The sequence below is a fragment of the Hesperophylax consimilis genome, chromosome 8 (assembly GCF_061612785.1).
Source record: "Hesperophylax consimilis isolate HC1 chromosome 8, BYU_Hcon_1.0, whole genome shotgun sequence".
Classification (NCBI taxonomy): Eukaryota; Metazoa; Arthropoda; class Insecta; order Trichoptera; family Limnephilidae; genus Hesperophylax; species Hesperophylax consimilis.
Genome location: NC_142843.1, coordinates 21,397,780 through 21,416,664, shown reverse-complemented (window position 1 = coordinate 21,416,664; position 18,885 = coordinate 21,397,780). Strand labels below are relative to the sequence as shown.

Below are 18,885 nucleotides of genomic sequence, written 5' to 3'. Positions count from 1 at the left end.
TGTATAAAATGTAGTAACATTAACTTCCTTAAATTTATTCTTTACAATGCTGTCGCATTGGAGATCTATCAATTCCATTTGCAAATGAATTGGTGCCAGTGCAGCATCAAAGTAAATGGATTGTTGAAAAGTGGGAATTCCATTTTATGCATTTTGCGAAAATCTTCAAAACGACTGTTAAATTCTGTGATCAGATTCAGCAAAAGTTGAGAATACTCATCCAATTTTGTCTGGTTCACTGTGCCACTGTGTAACCATGGCAGGAGCGCCATCCGTAGTTATGCTGCAAAATTTATTCCAGCCGAGTTCATATTCTACTATTAAATGCTCAATAGCAGAATAAATATCATTTGCTGTAGTGGTGCCTGTCAATGGAACGCACTTCAATAGTTCTTCACATATTTCAAAGTTACTATTAATACCTCGTATAAAGACAGCAAGTTGAGCAGTATCAATAATATCAGTGCTCTCGTCAATAGCCAGCGAAAAGTGTGTAAATTCCTTAATTTTTTCCTTCAGCTAGGAATCCAAATTTTGAGATAAATCACTTATTCTTCAAGCAACAGTGTTTCTTGACAGCGGAATATTTTGAATGGTTGATTTTTGTGATGGGAATGAAACATCAGCCACTTTTAATATACATTCTTTAATAAAATCACCATCAGTGAAAGGTTTTGATCTCTTGGCGATTTCTAATGCAATAATGAAACTGGATTTTAAGGCGTCTTCGCTTTCAGTTTTAGCTTTAGTGAATATCGACTGTTGGCCGTGAAGGTTAGATTTTAAAGATAATAGTTTGTCCATTCTTATCTTTTCAGTGTAACCTTCAAATTTTCCTTTATGATTCGAATCATAATGTCTCTTTAAATTAAACTCCTTACAAACAGCAATTGTTTGATTGCAAATCAAACAAAGTGATTTACCTTTCCATTCCATGAAAAAATATGCGATTTCATTTTGTCTGAAAAACTCTCCAGTCACTATCAACTTTAAGTTTTTGCGACATTATACCACGTACCAATATTAGAACTTGAATGAACAACAAACTATGAGTACGTAAGTAATATAAACACTCGACGCGACCGCTCGATGCTAAAGCTTAAATCTGACTGCGCCGGCGACCGGCAACTGCGACCCTTGTGGTACGGGGTCGGGGGGGAGGGGGCGTCGTGAGTACGAGTCGTGCACCAGACCAGCGCCACCAGCCGGCGTAAGAGAAAAGGTTACGCTCACGCTCGGTGCACGGCGCACCGCGTCCGCTGCGCGCGTCTCTTGAAATTACACTGTAAATCAATCGCTTGCAATTTTAAACACGCGTAGGCATCGACTGTCCTCTGAATATCTAAAATCTACAATGAAAGAGTGCGGTTCTGTCCTCCGCGACATAATATTGTCACGTGGTAGCGAGCCGTAATGATGGGATTTGAGTGCCGCATACGGCTCGCGGGCCGTATTGATAGGGTCCGAGGGCCGCATGCGGCCCGCGGGCCGTATCTTTGACACCCCTGATCTAGACGATCTAGAGACGTTTCGGATTAGATGGGTGTTCATAAAAGCACGTTTTGCACACAAATGGAACTATCATAAAAAGAAGGGCACACATTTTGTTATAAAAATTATAATACGTAAGTACTTGGGGAGACTGGGAAAAATTGACGCATAAGTTTTTACCATTACTGCGAAAAGTATTTTTGTCAAACGAAGGAAAAAAAAATTAGTCAGTAAAACATGTGGTTTGTTTATGGAGGATATAAAAGAAATCTTAAATATTGCATACTTATAATATAAGCGTAAATAAAACACCCAATTAATATTTTCGTGGTAATACTAATATCTAATTTTTTAAATATTTATGTTGAGGGATCAGTAGGATTTATAGGCCCTGTTAGAAGTTCTACCGAGCCGAACCCTCTGATATGAAAATATCTGGAGACGGTGAATTTTTTTTTTCCCATTTGATATCTGGTGATTTGACGTGTTGTTGTTCTTGTATTGTTTTGTATTTATTTTACTTATATAATGCACTTACATAGTGTTGATTGACTAGCTGATCATTTGTGGAAAAGTGAGTGGAAGGGTTAAGTTTTTCCTTTGGGGAAGACTTAACCCGGACAACTAAATCGGAAGTTTAAAAAAAAAAAAAAAAAAGAGATAATCCATATAATTTATCACGAAAATTATCAATTTTAAATAGTGTGGAGAGAAAAAATAACGCATTTTTTAGGTTTTTATTTTGTATTTGATAGTAGTTAAAATCAGTATACCTACTTAAAAGAGTTAATTTGAAAAGGGAGAATCGAATAATCAATTTTTTTTAACCTTCAAAAAAAAAAATTAAAAAAATAATATGGAATAATCAAGATATTATAATATAAGTACAAATAAAGATGTTACAATATAAGTACCAAACATAACCGTGAGATAAGAATAATATAATATTGAATTACGTAGCTAGAAAGCAAAATACATATATTTCTTTAACTAAAATAAAAAATTATCAATTTAGTATTTCCTAAATTTTACTCAAACCTGAAACAGAGGAGAGCTTTACAAATATTAAGTAATTGTGAAGAACTAACACTATTAATTAATTTTTATTTTCAATTTCAGCGTGCTATATTAGACAACATTTTCAACAAATACAAAATTAAAGTGTCAGAGTCTGTGCTTGTTTTGTGATAGTCACAGATCCTTGTTTTTTATTTGCCTCTTCTATGCAATTCATTTTGCACTCAAGTAACTCATGCAACTGCGACCAAATAATAGACTGTTCTCCAAGCATCGACTGCCTATCGCTTACTATTTTTTGTTCCTGAAATAAAGACAAAATTATACTTGCAATGCCTCCCATTTGTAACTAGTCAAATAACTATGCCTCAGGGAACTCTTGTAACTGTAACCTGTATATCCGTTATATGCATAGTTCATTAGATAAGGGAACAGGTTACAATGAATCTATCAGCGGTAAGACTTTCAAGAAACAATATCTTTTAATTCACCTCTTTTAATAAAGCTGCTTGCTTTTCCTGTTGGTTTATTTGAATCTGTAAACTTTCCATCTTCGATGGTTGTTTAAGAGCTGAGAAATCTCCACTTCTCAATTTACTCTCATTATCGATAATTTCTAAGAGTTGCTCCGCCTTTTCTATTCGCTGTCTGAGTGTCTTCCATTCTTCCTCCTGGGAATTGATTGTTTTACGAAGATCGGTAACTTCTAGCTCTAAAGGCTCCATCTGGGATGCCAGGTTTATTGATGTGGAATCATACACCTAAATTGGAAAACAACTTATTAAATCTTTGCCAAGAGTGTCCAAATTGCAGACCTGAAAACTAGTAAAACATCCCACATAATCGTAAAGATTACAACGAAAAGTTTTAACAATATTGTTAAAGCAAAATATCTGATAAGGTTCTTGAGAACTGCTGTCATTGGTCATCATTAGTTTTACAAAGACCAGATAATAGTATTAATTACACAGTACAGAAAGTCATTCCGTATTTGGAATTTTTTCAAAAAGTCAAGGACGAAAACGTAAACCACAAACATTGCCCTAGCCAAATCCAATATTAAAAGACAACCCAGATTTTCAGTTGTCACGTCATCTTTTGTGCACAAAATTCAGTAGAATTTAATTTTCAAGACTGGGGTGCTGGGTAAAACATTCTGTGAGTTGTAAGTTTGAGACTGTTAAATAATTTACCCTTTTCTTCTGTTCATATTGCTGTTGCAATGCTTGAAATTCTTCCTTCATAGGTTTCAAATGGTTAGCAAATGGTGTGACTTCTTGCTTAACTTCTGTCAGCTTCTGAGAGACTTGTGCTACCATCTGGAAAAAGGTTAATGAGTTGGTCAACTCCCACAAAAGAATATTTTTTTGTTTGTTTGTTGACAAATACATTAATTAATACGTACATTGTTTGTTGACAAAATCTATGGAATACTTACCTGTAGTATTTCATGGTGTGCTCTTTTGGTAAGATTTTCCATACTGTAATTTTCTTTGCTCATCGGTTGACTGTCCAGATTTACGTTCAACTTCTTATGATTCAGGAGAGCTATCTCCAACGTCGCGTCTCTTGATTGTAAAATCTCAAGTGAACGCGTTAGTACTCCAGCTTCAGACTGTAAATTGAAATAGTCAAAACATTATTGTATTACTACCTAATGAAGAGAAAATCATTTTGTCTTGTAGTGTCATTCTACTTCTAGTATGTTGGTTGCGCGCCTGGAGACATGGCAATTTCTAGTAAGTCCAGTACCCACAATCAGCCACAACTTCAACTGGCGACAATTGCGTCACTAGACTGTGTCGCGCCGCGCACCAATACTACACTATCTACATTGCTGCGAACACACTCAGGAATTTACCCATGTTTATCTCCACCACCCATTACAGTGTTCGTCATCAGAGCAGATGTGTAATCATTACCATTCATGTAACTATTACACATCTGCCCTGATTGCGGACACTGTAATGCTGCCCGAAACGTTGGCCAATAAAGGAGGTAAATCACTATAATATTTTTGGCTGTGAAAATCTCAAATGATATCTCACATCAACATCTTTCATTGTCTCTGCCTACAGTTGCCCACAGTATTAACAAAGTAATAAGTATAGTGCTCCTACCTTGAGTGAAGCTAGAATAGCTCTTTGACGCTTATAAACAGAACTTTTAGCTCTTAATTTGTTTACATACTTCTTCAATTCTTCACCCCGAAGAACTGTGTCACCCAATAGTTGTTGTACCTGAAAAATATTTAATATTACGAGGATTAACAATCCAAAAATGTCTTTTTTAAGAAAACTTCCATTATTCTAAATTGATATTTACAGAGATATTTTACTGATAGATATTGTCTTGCCTATCTTGTACAGAAATGCATAAACGCAAACATCGTAAAGGAAGGATGAAATACATACTTGAGTTTGTTTTTCTGACAGTCTGGATTCAGTATCTCTTAGAATAGTTTTGAGTTCTTCCAGTTTTTCCGCAGTGGCTTGCTTATTGCGTTTTATGACAGCCGCCTGGTGCCTGAATGGTGTGAGTTTATCATCCTGTGGATCCGACAGAGCCATTTTTTTCTGGACCATGTTTTCAACATCTCTGTTCACAGCTTCAATCTATAATATAAAAATTTCTGCAGTAATTAACAAGATATCTACCAATCTATGTAGTATGTTTTATCTATGTAGTAATCTAAGAAGCAATTTTTTTATCTCTCAGATTTGTGTAAATGGAAATTGTAGGTTCTTAAAAAGGTACTAACTTTTTCTTGTATCTGAAGAAGATTATCTCTTGTGATATTATCATGGGTTTGAACACCGTGTAATACGCTCAAGTCACGTTGAACGCTAGCCAATTCCTCTGGATGCTTTTCTTTTGATAAATATTCATTAACCTAGAAAAAAAAACCATTAACTTTTCAGCTCAGCAGTGGTTGTAAGACAACTTTTCTGATAAGAAAACTTCTGGGAATCACGTAAGAAATTAAGAATATGTGTGCACATAAGTATATCCTACCTTGATTTCTTCATTTAGTCGGTGAAGAAGTTCTCTCGGTGTTTTTGGAGTGGGAGCTTGTCCCCTAAAAGATACCAGATTTCTCTGAAGGTGATCCCCTGCTTTTTTCAGCTTTTCTTTCTGTTCATTTAACTGGAACAATCAAAATCTGTTACAATGACATGTTTAAATCACAATAATTTAATTAATTTTCCGTTGAATTAAGAACAACATCTTTTCTATTATTTAGCATTACTGTCAATAATTTTACTTGAGATTCCAGATGTTTGGCCTTTTCTTGCTGAGCTCTGTAAGATTTGGAGATGTTTAGTAGATGCTCTTTATTTGGAACATCAGACAAATTGATTTGGGCTGTCTCCAAACGTTTGATAACTGCAAATCATTGAAATGTTTTAGAATGATAGTAAGTGAATATTCAACGCATTGCTGTAAGTATCAAAATGAAATAAACCAACCAATATCCCTTTCCATTCCCATTTCCTTAATATCATTTATAACTTCGGCAGAGTTGTGTTGTCCTAGAGCAACAGACCTTTTATGGGCTTCTTTGAACTCTTCTATCAACTTATCGTGAACGTCCAATAGATCTGCCATGTCCGCAATACCCAGGATGTCTGGGGGAATGTCTGGTCGAACCAGGAATTTGGCCAGGTAAGCCGTCTTCTTTACCTTGTCACTGTTCTTGAGTAGCCATTGAAGCAGAGCAAATATTGTGCTTCTGTCGCCAGTGACGAGATTCTTTCGAAAGCTGGACACATCGACGTCTGCTTCAGGCTTGTATTTAACGTTGCGAAGCATGTCAAATAAACGCAATGATATTACCTCAGGTTCTTCTTCAGTCACTTTAATCTTGAAATTATTGAAACATTATTAAAGATTTGTAAGAATATTCCACAACAAAACATTACATATGTCTATTTGGGACTTGTATGTTTTACTCCTTGATGTTAAATTGAACAGGACCTACCTGCTCAGACTCCCTCATAAAACAGCCCATTTTGACATACAACAATTATAGACAAATTAAAAAAATATTCACATATTATTATGAACATACATATTTATCTAAAGGCTTATATTTGTGTAGGTAATGTGGTTAGTGTGCAGAAGATCACACAAATAAACCATTAATTAATTAATGCATATTTTATTTTCATTTCATTACTACGAAGAAAACCTTTTGATAACTATTATAACTTGTACCCATAAAAACATAACCTGGTTTGTAAAATTAATGAAAAATATATTTGATACAGTCATAAGAGATGTAACCGCCTTCTAGTCTTAACTTCTTAAGTGCCAAAACTATTTGGATACCAAAAAACATATGTATCCGTTGTAATATAGTTTTTTTAAGTCATTTTAAAAGTTCACAGCAGTTAAGAGCCAGTCTCTGGAAAGGTTTAATCCTCAGTTAATGTAGATATTTATATTTTTAAATAGATCTAATTATTGTAACGTCATTGGATTCATTCATAAAAATAGATGAATAATAGTAAAATAAATATTTTTTTTAATCTTATGAACATTTCAAAATATTATAAATACATTTTAGAAAAGATTATGTGTTTTTACCTTTTGCCCAGCATCATAATGAGCAAGTAGATCAATAAGAACTTGCAGATGCTGAACTTCATTCAGAGCGTCAAACTTGATCAGATCGTAGCTCGTTCCCAGCTGTTTGTTAAGTTCGCTTGTGATGTATTTAAGCTGTTCTGTCATTGTAGATTTGTATTCAAACGAATCAATTAAAGAAAATGAAATTGATTAAAGATGCCACCAATAGTGGGTAATAAAGGAATATTTCAAGTTTATATCTGACAGGCTATGAAAATATGTTGTTGTGGTGGTGGTTGTCACGGTAATGATTAAAACAAAGGGTGGTGCATGATGTGTTTTATTTCTAAAGAGTGGGGTACAGCTTGACATACTTATCTCTACAGGAAGAAAAACAGATTTTTTTAAATTTTTTACATAATTATAACAAACTATACAATTCAAAGCTATATAATCTTCACTAAAATTATAAATGTGAAAGTGTGTTTATTTGTTTGGCGTTCTTTCATGTAGCAACGGAGCGACCGATGGATGTGATTTTTTGCATAGTTATAGTTGGAGGACTGAGAAGTGACATAGGTTACTTTTCACTGCAGAAAAACATTTCATTCCAATGGGAAAATTCTTTGTAGAGTAATTTCTTACAAATAGTATGTAAGTTAAGCCGTAGGTAAAACATAGATTAATATAATTTTAAATAAAATAACAATAATTCATAATATCTTGTGTAAACATTATCCCATATTAAAGATCATCATTATTTTTTTCACTTATCTTAAAATTGAACAGATTTAAAAAAAAATGTATTTATTCGATTCTCTGTTTCCAGGCCAAGGTGGAACACCTCAACATCTTTTCACTATTTGAGTACCTCATACAATCTCATTCTGATATTGTATCCTGCCCAACACTATACTGTATTAGTGTACAATTTATTATGTTGTCTTGTATAGTGTTCGAGTATTAAGGCCCCATAGTAATCGTTCAAAGAGGGTTTGAAAGGGAGATATGTAATAGAGAATAACAAAAAAAAACCATAACAATTAAGCGAAAATGGTGAAAATATTTAATAAAACACCACTAATTTGAAATAGAGCAAAAATCTTTCGAAAAATGCTTTAGATGCATTTAAAGATTCACTGTGAATTTTTTCGCGCCTAAAACATAATAAATAACAGAACAAAATGTGTTTCAAAAAATTTTCGAAGCTTACTTTGCAATTTTTTTCTGTCGAGGGAATTTCAAATAATTAACATTTCGACATAACAAATCTAGATATTATCATAAAAAATAATGTATATATGAGGACTTGAACTTAAAGAGTTAAGGGGAAACTTGTTATAAATCAGTAGACATTGGGAATGCGGGGGCTGAACAAACAGCTTTTATTTTTCGTTTACACAAAATCTATAGTATAGAGTAAATAATAAAAATAAAATAATAATAATAAAAATAATAAAACTTTATAAGAATGCCAACATTTTTATAAATCCCAACCACGAATTATTAGATTCTTGGTCAAATAAAATTTTACATGCAAAACACTTCAATTATCTCAACCAGATGTATGTTGACAAATTTTCGTCAAACAAATGGTTGAGTATTGGAGAGTTGAGCGCAGAAATAGAAGGATTTACGCTTGCCATTCAAGATAGAGTCATTAATACTAAAAATTATAGGAAGCATATAATCAAAGATACAAATCAAATTGATGATTTATGTAGAAAATGTTTGGTTTTTACGGAAACTATGGAACATATTATATCGGAATGTTCTGTATTAGCACCGTCCGAGTATACATTTAGGCACAATCAAGTTTTAAAAATAATTCACCAAAGTTTGGTAAAAACATAACTTGATCGACTGCCGTAATATAAAACCATATTATGAATACGAACCAAATTCATTTTTAGAAAAAGAATTTTATAAAATATATTATGGTCAAACTATACTAACAGACCGAATTATTAGTCATAATAGTCCCGATATAGTTTTACATGACAAAATTAAAAAAATAACTTATATTATTGATGTCGCTATTCCAAATTCCTGTAATATTCAAAAATCTGTTAATGAAAAAATAAGAAAATACACAGATTTAGGAAATGAGATAAAAAGAATTTGGCATTCTCAGACTATAAAAATATTACCATTTGTTATTTCGGCTACTGGCATTATACCTAGCTCTCTCATTAAAATATTTAGGCGTATTAGATCTATCAAAAAATTTATATATAAAAATGCAAAAATCAGTCATTTTAAAAACAAGAAGGATTACGAAAGATTTTTTAAATATTTATGTTGAGGGATCAGTAGGATTTATAGGCCCTGTTAGGAGTTCTACCGAGCCGAACCCTCTGATATGAAAATATCTGAAGTCGGTGAATTATTTTCCCATTTGATCTCTGGTGAGTTGACGTGTTGTTCTTGTATTGTTTAGTATTTATTTTGTTTATACAACGCACTTGCAATGTTGATTGACTAGATGATCATTTGTGGAAGGGTTTAGTTTTCCTGTGGGGAAGATTTAACCCGGACATAAAGTCGTTAATTAAATAATATATAAATTTCTTCTCTAAATAAATGTATTAATCATGTAACATGTACTTATAAATAAAATTAAAAAAAGATCCCTACTGCGGGGTAAAGTGTGTCGATCATCATAATGCCCAAAATAAAAGATTATTTTAACATTTTATTTTGGAATATTTTATTATTTTATATATAACAGATTACATAACAGATAAACAATTTAACAAACATTTACAAAATAAAATAATAAACATGAACAATTTCATTTCAGTGATATTTACAAAGTACGAAACTGTTTTCATGTTTTAAGTTGTATAGTTTCTAGTTTAGTTTTGCCTGCTCTGAAAGAAAGAGTAAGCTTGTTATGGTAACAAGTTTATATTTTCTAACCAAATATTTCAATAGGGTTATTATCACAATCACATACTAATTTTGGTACACAAATTACAATCAAACACTCAAATTCAATGTATGTTAACTAGTTTACTTTATAATACACTGAGAACTTGTATTCGTTTTTGTATAAAAATACATAATATATTAAATAATAAATTAAACTATAGGTAACATGTTTTAATTAATTTTGTAGGTAATATATTTTGTTTAGTTGTTTCAACCTTTCCTACAGTAGCTTATAGGGTAATACCACAATATATTGTCACGATTAATTTGTTTTACAAATTATTTGGTACAGTTTTGTAAGCATGCCACATAATATCACCATTATTTCTTCTAAATAATGACAACAGATGTCACTTGTGACCATTTATAGATTCCCACCTTATCAAGAGCAAGAATAATTAATTTCCTATACATAATTTAATATAAGCTCTAAATAATGACAATAGATGTCACTGTTATCACTTAGAGATTCCTACCTTATCAAGGTCGAGAAATTATTGTACATAAATATGTATTTCATATTAGCTTTGGCTAGATAACAACTAATAATGATCTTGTCGGTTGGATCAGCAAACTTAATACATGGAATGCACAATGTAAAGTGCTACAAATTATAATTTCCTATAAAATTTTCCTACGCCGACGGTTTATCAACGTTGACTAACAATGTTGACTGTAAGTTGACTGCCTTCCAATTCTTCTTCTTCTATTAATACTTTAGGGTCTAATTGTTTCATGTAAGCCAGGAAGATGACCCAGAGAAGGCTGCAACAGCTGACAATCATCACTCGGTTCCTCTCAGGGATGAAGGCAAAGTTCAATGTTTGGAATACTGGCCAAAAGCAGATGCCAACCTAAATAAAAACAAGCTTTTGTAATTTTACTGAATACACGGTGTCCAGAAACTCTTAGTTCAATCGGGAAACTGGTGAATCTACATCACATGTAGGAGTCCCAAAAAAAAAATTTTAATAAATTTTCGGCAAAAGATTAAAAGTTGTTAGGAGCCGGATCTACGCTTCAATGCAATTTAGAAGACATTAAACAGCCGATATTAACCTCCTAGCGACTGGTTTTTAAAAAAAAATTTAACCTTAAAATTTCAACTTCTGACTCGATTTACTCGAAAATGAAAGGTCAAATCAAAAAATGTTAAATATACGACAAAATCGACTAAATGTGAAGTAGAATCACCAGTTTTTAGTGAGTGATTTTTGAAAAATTTGATTTTATTAAAAAATCAGTGAGTTTTTGGACACCTCATACAATATCATGCATAATTGTAAATTGATAAAGTCTAGTGAAATTTAATATGAAAAAATATTTGTAATACTGCGAAACGCCGCTTGCGGTTACTTCGTTGCTTTCCCATAATTCGTGGTACGGCCCGGTGTTTTTTTCTGACGTGTGTACGAAGCATTAGGATCAATTAACTGAAGAGAACTGTTTCCGTGTATTTGACTTTGGGTCGGAAGGTTGCGGTTCAATTGCATATTTGTAAGTGAAAAATTAAAAAAATTTAATTTAATTTTACGTAAAAACAGAATGGTTGTTGTGTCAACAACATTTAAACAACAATCATTTAAATTTAGGTGTTACAAATATGGCTTGGCAGTTGTTACAAAAATAAAATTTTCCCAAGCTAAAAATAATAAGCATACATATTTGCAATGCTATAATAAAAATGTATAATAAAAATTTAGAACATTGTTAATTTGTATTATGATTCTTCTTATTCCATACCTTCCATGTAGGCCAAAGTTTGATCTTAACTTCATTCACAGCTCCTTCAACAGTTTTTCCTTCTAAAAGGCTCATCCCAAAGAAGAAACAAACCATGGCAGCTGGTCCATAAGTTATTTGTTCAACTAACGCCTGTGAACAGAATAAAATAGATATATAAATACAGAATAATAAATAAATTGTCTGATAAGGCTGTATTGCTAAGTACTGGTTCATCTTGAAAAGGCTACATCAACTTTTGATGAAGCAATTCTTAATAAGAATTGAATGGTGTTATTCTAATGTGCCCTACAAACCATTTACTTTGGTTGAACGGTTACATCAATCTAATTGAGTTAAACATAAAGTTGAACTGTGTGGAGATGCATTGCATACGATAAGGGCGCGTGGCTATCAAATTGAATGGTTGTACCCTCAGAGCATCCAACCACCATCCAACCACCCAACCGTCCAATCAAGTTACAATTAAACTGATTGATCAGTTTTGTAAGATCTAAGTAAGAGAAAATAATGTACAAATAAAAAAAAACTGAATAAACACATATAAAAAAAAAAAAGTTAGATTTCCTGTAGCGTGGTTGAGTGGTTGAACCAACTTTTCACAGTCTGTCTGGGGAGCCTTCTTGCATTTGTATATGTGAACCATTGAAAAGAGCATAACAGGAAGTGTCCTAATAATATGGAGAGAGAAAACAAATAAATCATTTATTAGCATCGCATAATTGCACTTTTCTCTTGCCATCGCGCATCCATTGTTAGGCAGAGACCAGAATAGTTTCATAGCCTATGTTCTTTTTTTAAACACATCGTCAAATTCCAATTGATTGTCCAGTATTGCGGGTGATGCCATTGTTGTTAGTCTATTTCTTTCGAACTGTCAGTCTGCTTGCTGTCAGTGCAATAGCAGCAAAAAAAAGTTTTCTAGGTTATGCGATCCGACGGTTGGAAGTCAACCAAGAACTCTTCTGCGTTCAAAACATTTTGAAAAACGTTTCGTCAACAGAACATTGAATGTAACTCGTTACGTTTAATTCATAATTAATTAAAAGTCATAATTACGTTTATTAGGTAATGGAGTAAAAAATAAATATATAACATGAAAAATTAAGTATCCACGAAAAAATTGAAAGTGAAATTGAAATTTTTGAAAATTGATTATTATTATGATTTCCTAGGCTTGTCAGAAAAAATATTATACTTAAATACAGTATTGTACAAACAAAAATGTGTTTTATTTAAATAGAATGGGGGAAAACTAAGAAATAATTATTGTTTCCATAAAATGTCAAGTCACTGAATAACCATGGAAACAGTCTGGCGTTGCCGCCATCTTGACAGACATTTTTGTGCTACGCAAAACTCAACGGTTGACAAACAACGGTTGAACCAACCAATCACATATGCGGCAGTCGCATACATAAGGCTACGTAAGGTTAGAAATGTTGTAATATGTAATTATTTTGGTTTTAATCAGGTCCACTTACTTTAGTTAACCCTACTTTAAGATTTGTATGAGGCCAAATTTTCGTTGATATCCTAATCCACAAGTACAGGGTGGGGGCAGTGAAGAGAGATCCGTAGAGGCAATATCTCCCGCACTGGGCCCAGTCATATGTTCCTGTAACAGAAATACATCACTTATAATAAAATCACTAAATAACTTACTGAATGGAACCATGGGAACCATATTTATTTACCAATATCATAAATCATGGTTTTGGCTGCCAAGTTATTAACCCTATCCCCGCGGGAGACGCACGCCTGCGACGCACTGTGCATGCCCTGTACGCGGGTGGCACATCTGTGCGACGCAAAGTTTCTTCGGCGTTATGGGTATGAAACATGCTTGAGCACGGTAAAACTTATACTCCTAAAAAATCTCACATCTTTACACTACTGACATCATACGATATTTATCCATAATACGTATCCTAATCATGGATACAAAGATTTGAAGGGATCTTCCAACTCATAGCGAAAAATGAATCAGTTTGAATTCTTCCCGCGTCTTTACACACGTTATTGCGCAGGCGCATTTTATAAGATTCTCAAACAGAGACGCTCGCCGTGTAGATTACATTGTTTTATCGAATTATTGTTTGCTTCTTCGTGGATATGAACTATTTTAATTACAGTGTACATTAATCTGATTTATCATATTTTAAAATAAGTTCAGTTACATACATTCATTCAAACTATTGAAGAAATATAAAATTTCGTCAGTGTTAGATTATTTTCAAATAAAGATACGTGGTTAAAACTTTTTTATAGTGAAAAATCAAGTGTAAAGTTGTACAAGTTTGACTTTTTATCAATTTTTGAAAGTATTTTTATTGCCAAAATACAAAATGTCGGGTCGTGGTCTTAATGACGAAGAAATATTTGGTGCTACTTTAGAAATAGATTCAGATTTTGAAATTAGTGACAGTGACGTCGATAATAATTGCAAAGCTGCTGAAATACATGAAAGCCATGATTCTGCCGTTATGCGTTGAGAACTGTTTCAAAATCACGATAAAAAAATATATTAAGTGATACATATTTACGGTGACATAATAACAGAAAAATTATTTCATTATTTTTGTAAATTTAAGTGTAGTTATTTTTTATTATATGAACCTTTTTAAGTGTGTCAATATTTCATGTATCCAGTCAAACGCGACATCGCACCCATAAATCAACCACTTACATCGCACCACAGTTGAAGAGCTCTACTCCGGCATGTTTATAATCATGTGTATCGTTAACCTTGAAATAAACATGGCCACCCGGGCATACCATATCAGTTACATTATGAATATATACTTCGAATTTTTATCAAGCCCCATTGATGTTCGGATTGTTTATTTATACTTGAAAAGATAATTCAAGACATAAGCGACGTATTTTTTAAAAAAAAATTTAAAATCCATGCGTGATTATTGTTTAAAGTCATAAATTAGATTGATGATAAATAGCCCCGCGTGTGAACGAAGTGATACAAATTAATGACGCATAGAAAAGGTTAAGGATAAGAGCATGAATAAATAAATAAACATCATTCCTTGAAGCAAAGAACCGGTTCCAAATTTTATTTTAACCCTTTAATAACCTAACAAAAAAGGCAGAAAATAGTTTTTGGGTTTACTAAGTGTGTAGATTTACTTGTTTTTGCTTGTACCACTAGTTTTCGGATACTGTGTTCCCCTCAGTACTACCTTCAGCCTCACAACATACCCCAATTGGGGTGCCATAGTCTCACTAGCTCTATACGGTTGGGAGCAGTTAGGACTCTTGTGTGGTATTCAGATAAAATAATAAAATTGTCGCAGGCCCGGTATAAAATACAGATGGATATTAAATAACTTAATTAATTTATTCTTACCCCATCTTTTCCCGTCAATGCTTTGTTGAATCAAACAGGATGTGGGCCACAGCAGCCCGTAAGAGGCCATTCCCCGGACTATTGGATGTCTCCGGGTAAAGGCAATAATTTTGGAACCGAGTAACATCACTGGATTTGCTGCCATCTTTGAATATTTGTCAATTTTTATTATTTCTCTATTATCGTCTCTGATCCCTGGAAAAAACAAAGAAAATCATTCACATAAGTTGAAGTACCTACATAGATTGTTTCAAATACATTCATCATTTGCTAAACAAAATCGTTCCAATTATGAATAAGATTGGAATGTGACAGCACTATACTTAAGATATGTTTTCAGATAAAAAATAAATACATGTTCAAATTGTTCAAATATTTACAGCAGTAAAAGACCTTGGACTTATATTTGAATTAGATTTATTCAGAGAAAATGAGAATAAATAAATTATGAAGAGTGTTATTGAATGCAAAACATGGAAATTACAAAAATTCTACAAAATTAAATATTTCTGTGTAAAAATATTAATGTTTTTGAATGTAGGGTAGGGCGGGGCTAGTTGAACATGATTTTGCTAATTTGACCCCAGACTCGAAACTCTTATAGATATTTTTGTTTTTTCAATTTATTAAGATAGCTTCATTATCTGGTTTTATAATGTTATTCATGAAATGATTTAATACGTTGACCTTATGCAAGATATTTTAATTTTCACGCAGAAGGAGAAATGGTTCAACTTGCCTCATAGGTGGGGTTAGTTGAACCACCCCACGGGGCTTGTTGAACAATATAGTTTCATATATGTATTATCATTCACACTCATGGTTTAATAAAAAAAATTAAGTTATTTAAGTAAATTTATTGAAATAATGAAAAATTACAGAATTAGAACGGTAATGGAACGATTATTTTATCTAAAAAAAACGAGTATACTAAAACAGGTTAGTTTTCTTAAAATTATTTAATCGATAAAATCGGCAAATAAACATTGGAATAGTTCCAGATGTGCACCTTTGGTGTGCCCACTTTAGACAGGCGTGACAACGAACCCACTCTTCTCCTGGAAAGCTCTCTGAATAAATCTCATCACAAATTAGGCAAGTATATTCTTCACAATTGTCGGATGATGAGTCTGACAATGTGAAGATGTGTTCCTGTCTTTTGCTTCTTAGATTGCTCTTGTGCAAGAGAATCCTTTCAGGAGTGTCTGTATTAACAGTAAATTTATTTTGCAAAAATTCATTAAAATTTTATTCATTGCATCATTTTATTTTATGATGAAATAGGTAGGTATATTTCAGAGATCAACACATTTAATAATTAATTTAGTGACTAAAGCAATGAAATTTATTGCTTTGATAAAAAAATGGTTACGAACAATATAATTAGAATTTGCACCATCTGTCTGTAATTTTGGGTAAATTGTAATAAAAGTAATTCAGTCAATTTCTGCCATGTAATATCTGGTGTGCATTTATTGAACTCAGTTCCTATCAAGAAAATACTTAGTTACATTTTTAATAACTGTCAAAAGAAAACAGACTAATCATATATAATATAGGTACCAAATAAAAGTAAGTATGCAAAATTTTTTTGAAATTTAAAAAAATTTACAAAGATTTATTCAATCCTAGAAGTACATCAAACAACTAAAACAAAAAGTTTAACAGCACTTTTGAAAGATACAACAAATAAACATCGGTAATTTTACTATGCCTAGAACTTCAACAAAATGATTAAGTAACTTTCATAACAATACTACTACAGCACTGATCGTCGAGATTATTTATTTTATGGAAAGTCTACGTTATCTTTGAAACCTACATAGATAAGTGTTTTCTGCTGTCTATAAAAAAAACAGGTTATAATTTAAATTTTGATACTAACTTCAAAATAAGAATGTTTATTTGGAAAACTGATGCATGACGTTGTTCGGTTGCTAGTAGTCCGAATTATTTAAACTGAGGCACTGAACGACTGAACCCAACTGAACCGTACTGAACTCATCACTGTGTCGCATGTGCAGATCGTCACACAAGGATATTGCATAATTCTGACGAGGCAGTTGGCAGCGTTACGGATAGTCATTATTTGCCAATGCCAAGACCTTCGGAAAGATTGACTCCGTGTTCGTACCCCAAATAAAACATCGGAATCTCTTCATCTGTTGGAGTTATTAGGAAACCGATTCACATATTTCTACGAACACAACCATATGCGAGGTTAAAAATAAATTTTGACAGATGTCATTCTGACGTATGACCAGGGTTGCCAATGCATATGTTTTAATATACCTATAAAAGATGTTCAAATTCCCCACAAGTTCCTTTAATTCCGAAATGAAACAAAATTCTATTGAATTTACTATTTATTATCTAGTCATATATTAACCTAACCTTTACTAACCTAACCTTTAATAACCTTACCTAAAAATATATATTTAAAAAACATACCAAAATACCTTTACTTAACTTTATTTTATTTCCAAGATAATATCCATCTAATATACGTATATTAAATGGTAACAAGGTGAAAAAATGATCAGTAAACTCCTTGGCACATTTTTTTCTCAAAATATTCATTTCTTTTTTAAAATTTTGTAGTCCCACACTCCTGGATTCATTCACATTCAAACATTACACCACGCACCACATTTTTACGCATTACATCACATCATAAATATAAAAGTAGGCACACACCTCTCGCTCCACCCGCATTCAACGCCAAATCATACATTCAAAATTATTTTTTCCCATTAGTTGCCTGCAACGGGCAAAAAGCTAGTGCATATGGTAATAAAGTCTCCTCTCGTACAGTATCAGGAATACCAACATTAGAAAAATGCAATTATTCTAAATGGCTGTCATCCTAAAAAGGAATTTTCATTTTATATGAAAAAATAGAATGCTAAAATTTCCCAGATAGTTGCCTTTTATAGTAATTAAAGTGAATCAAAAGGTTTTATTTTAAAAAATGTATTAAGCGTGGCTGGCTGGATTTTTTTTTTTAAATTTGCTGCCAAAGAAAAATAAATTTTAGTACATTCTCACAATTTTGTAAACTAGCAGACAAAAACCCACTGCCGCCTAACGTTCTGCAGCGCAATTCAGTGTGGAACTCTTCTGGCTGCACAGTTTCTCGCAGTATTGTCGATTGCTTATGCCCATTCACACAGAGCGATTTTAGTTGAACGACTTTCATTGAACGACAAAAATTGAACAAGATATCGTTCAGACGTTTCAATTTAACTCGTACCGATATAGTTAATCAAGATGGCGTCAAGTGAAGTTATCGCTTCGGGCGTCCCTTTGATTTCGGACCTTTTACGGAACGCACTTTATAATATGAAATAGCGCAAAAAACGTTGTATGTGGGCTAGAAAATGAATTATAAGTAGAAACGAATTGGGTGCTTCTAACACTATATTAAGAGAGATGGCGTTAGAAGATAACAAAGTTATCGCAATCATTTGCGAATTTCGGAAAAACAATTTGATGTACTGTTGTCTAAGATTCAAGAAAAAAATCCAAAAACAGGACACAGTTATTCAAGCGGCTGTCTCGGCAAAAACTGAGTTACAAATTACTCCAAGATACCTGGCAACGGGGAATTCTTTTTCAAGTCTGGCTTATATGCACAGAGTTCCAAAAAATACGATATCATTGTTTTATAATTGTTTTTTGCAATAGTTGATGCCCTAAAATTTGTTGTGAAGGTAAAAAAATAATAATCTTTGAACCATTCAGACCTGTTATTTAATAATAAT

At 32.7% G+C, this 18,885-nt stretch overlaps 2 protein-coding genes across 2 annotated transcripts; both read right to left on the bottom strand.

The window, feature by feature from the left end:
- Nucleotides 1-2,534: 2,534 nt before the first annotated feature.
- LOC149421721 (intraflagellar transport protein 81 homolog) lies at nt 2,535-7,245 on the bottom strand. Its single transcript, XM_089634505.1, has 11 exons — nt 7,099-7,245; nt 5,979-6,372; nt 5,774-5,895; nt 5,524-5,655; nt 5,270-5,401; nt 4,923-5,123; nt 4,629-4,748; nt 3,947-4,123; nt 3,702-3,827; nt 3,000-3,269; nt 2,535-2,812 (listed from the first exon to the last, which is right to left on the bottom strand). The coding sequence occupies exons 1-11, from the start codon at nt 7,243-7,245 to the stop codon at nt 2,648-2,650; spliced, it is 1,986 nt and encodes a 661-aa protein (XP_089490631.1). The 3' UTR covers nt 2,535-2,647.
- Nucleotides 7,246-9,354: 2,109 nt separating this feature from the next.
- On the bottom strand, nt 9,355-17,344 carry LOC149421720 (mpv17-like protein). Its single transcript, XM_089634504.1, has 5 exons — nt 17,007-17,344; nt 15,122-15,316; nt 13,242-13,375; nt 11,758-11,889; nt 9,355-10,868 (listed from the first exon to the last, which is right to left on the bottom strand). The coding sequence occupies exons 2-5, from the start codon at nt 15,264-15,266 to the stop codon at nt 10,665-10,667; spliced, it is 615 nt and encodes a 204-aa protein (XP_089490630.1). The 5' UTR covers nt 15,267-15,316; nt 17,007-17,344; the 3' UTR covers nt 9,355-10,664.
- Nucleotides 17,345-18,885: the final 1,541 nt, after the last annotated feature.

Coding starts and splice junctions, on each gene's coding strand:
- LOC149421720 (XM_089634504.1), bottom strand. CDS start 15,266: ATGGCAGCAAATCCAGTGATGTTACTCGGTTCCAAAATTATTGCCTTT. Junction 13,376..15,121: donor CATTGACGGGAAAAGATGGG/GTAAGAATAAAT, acceptor TTTCTGTTACAG/GAACATATGACTGGGCCCAG. Junction 11,890..13,241: donor TTAAAGTAGGGTTAACTAAA/GTAAGTGGACCT, acceptor TTCTGTTCACAG/GCGTTAGTTGAACAAATAAC.
- LOC149421721 (XM_089634505.1), bottom strand. CDS start 7,245: ATGACAGAACAGCTTAAATACATCACAAGCGAACTTAACAAACAGCTG. Junction 3,828..3,946: donor CACACCATGAAATACTACAG/GTAAGTATTCCA, acceptor ACCTTTTTCCAG/ATGGTAGCACAAGTCTCTCA. Junction 3,270..3,701: donor AATATGAACAGAAGAAAAGG/GTAAATTATTTA, acceptor TTTCCAATTTAG/GTGTATGATTCCACATCAAT.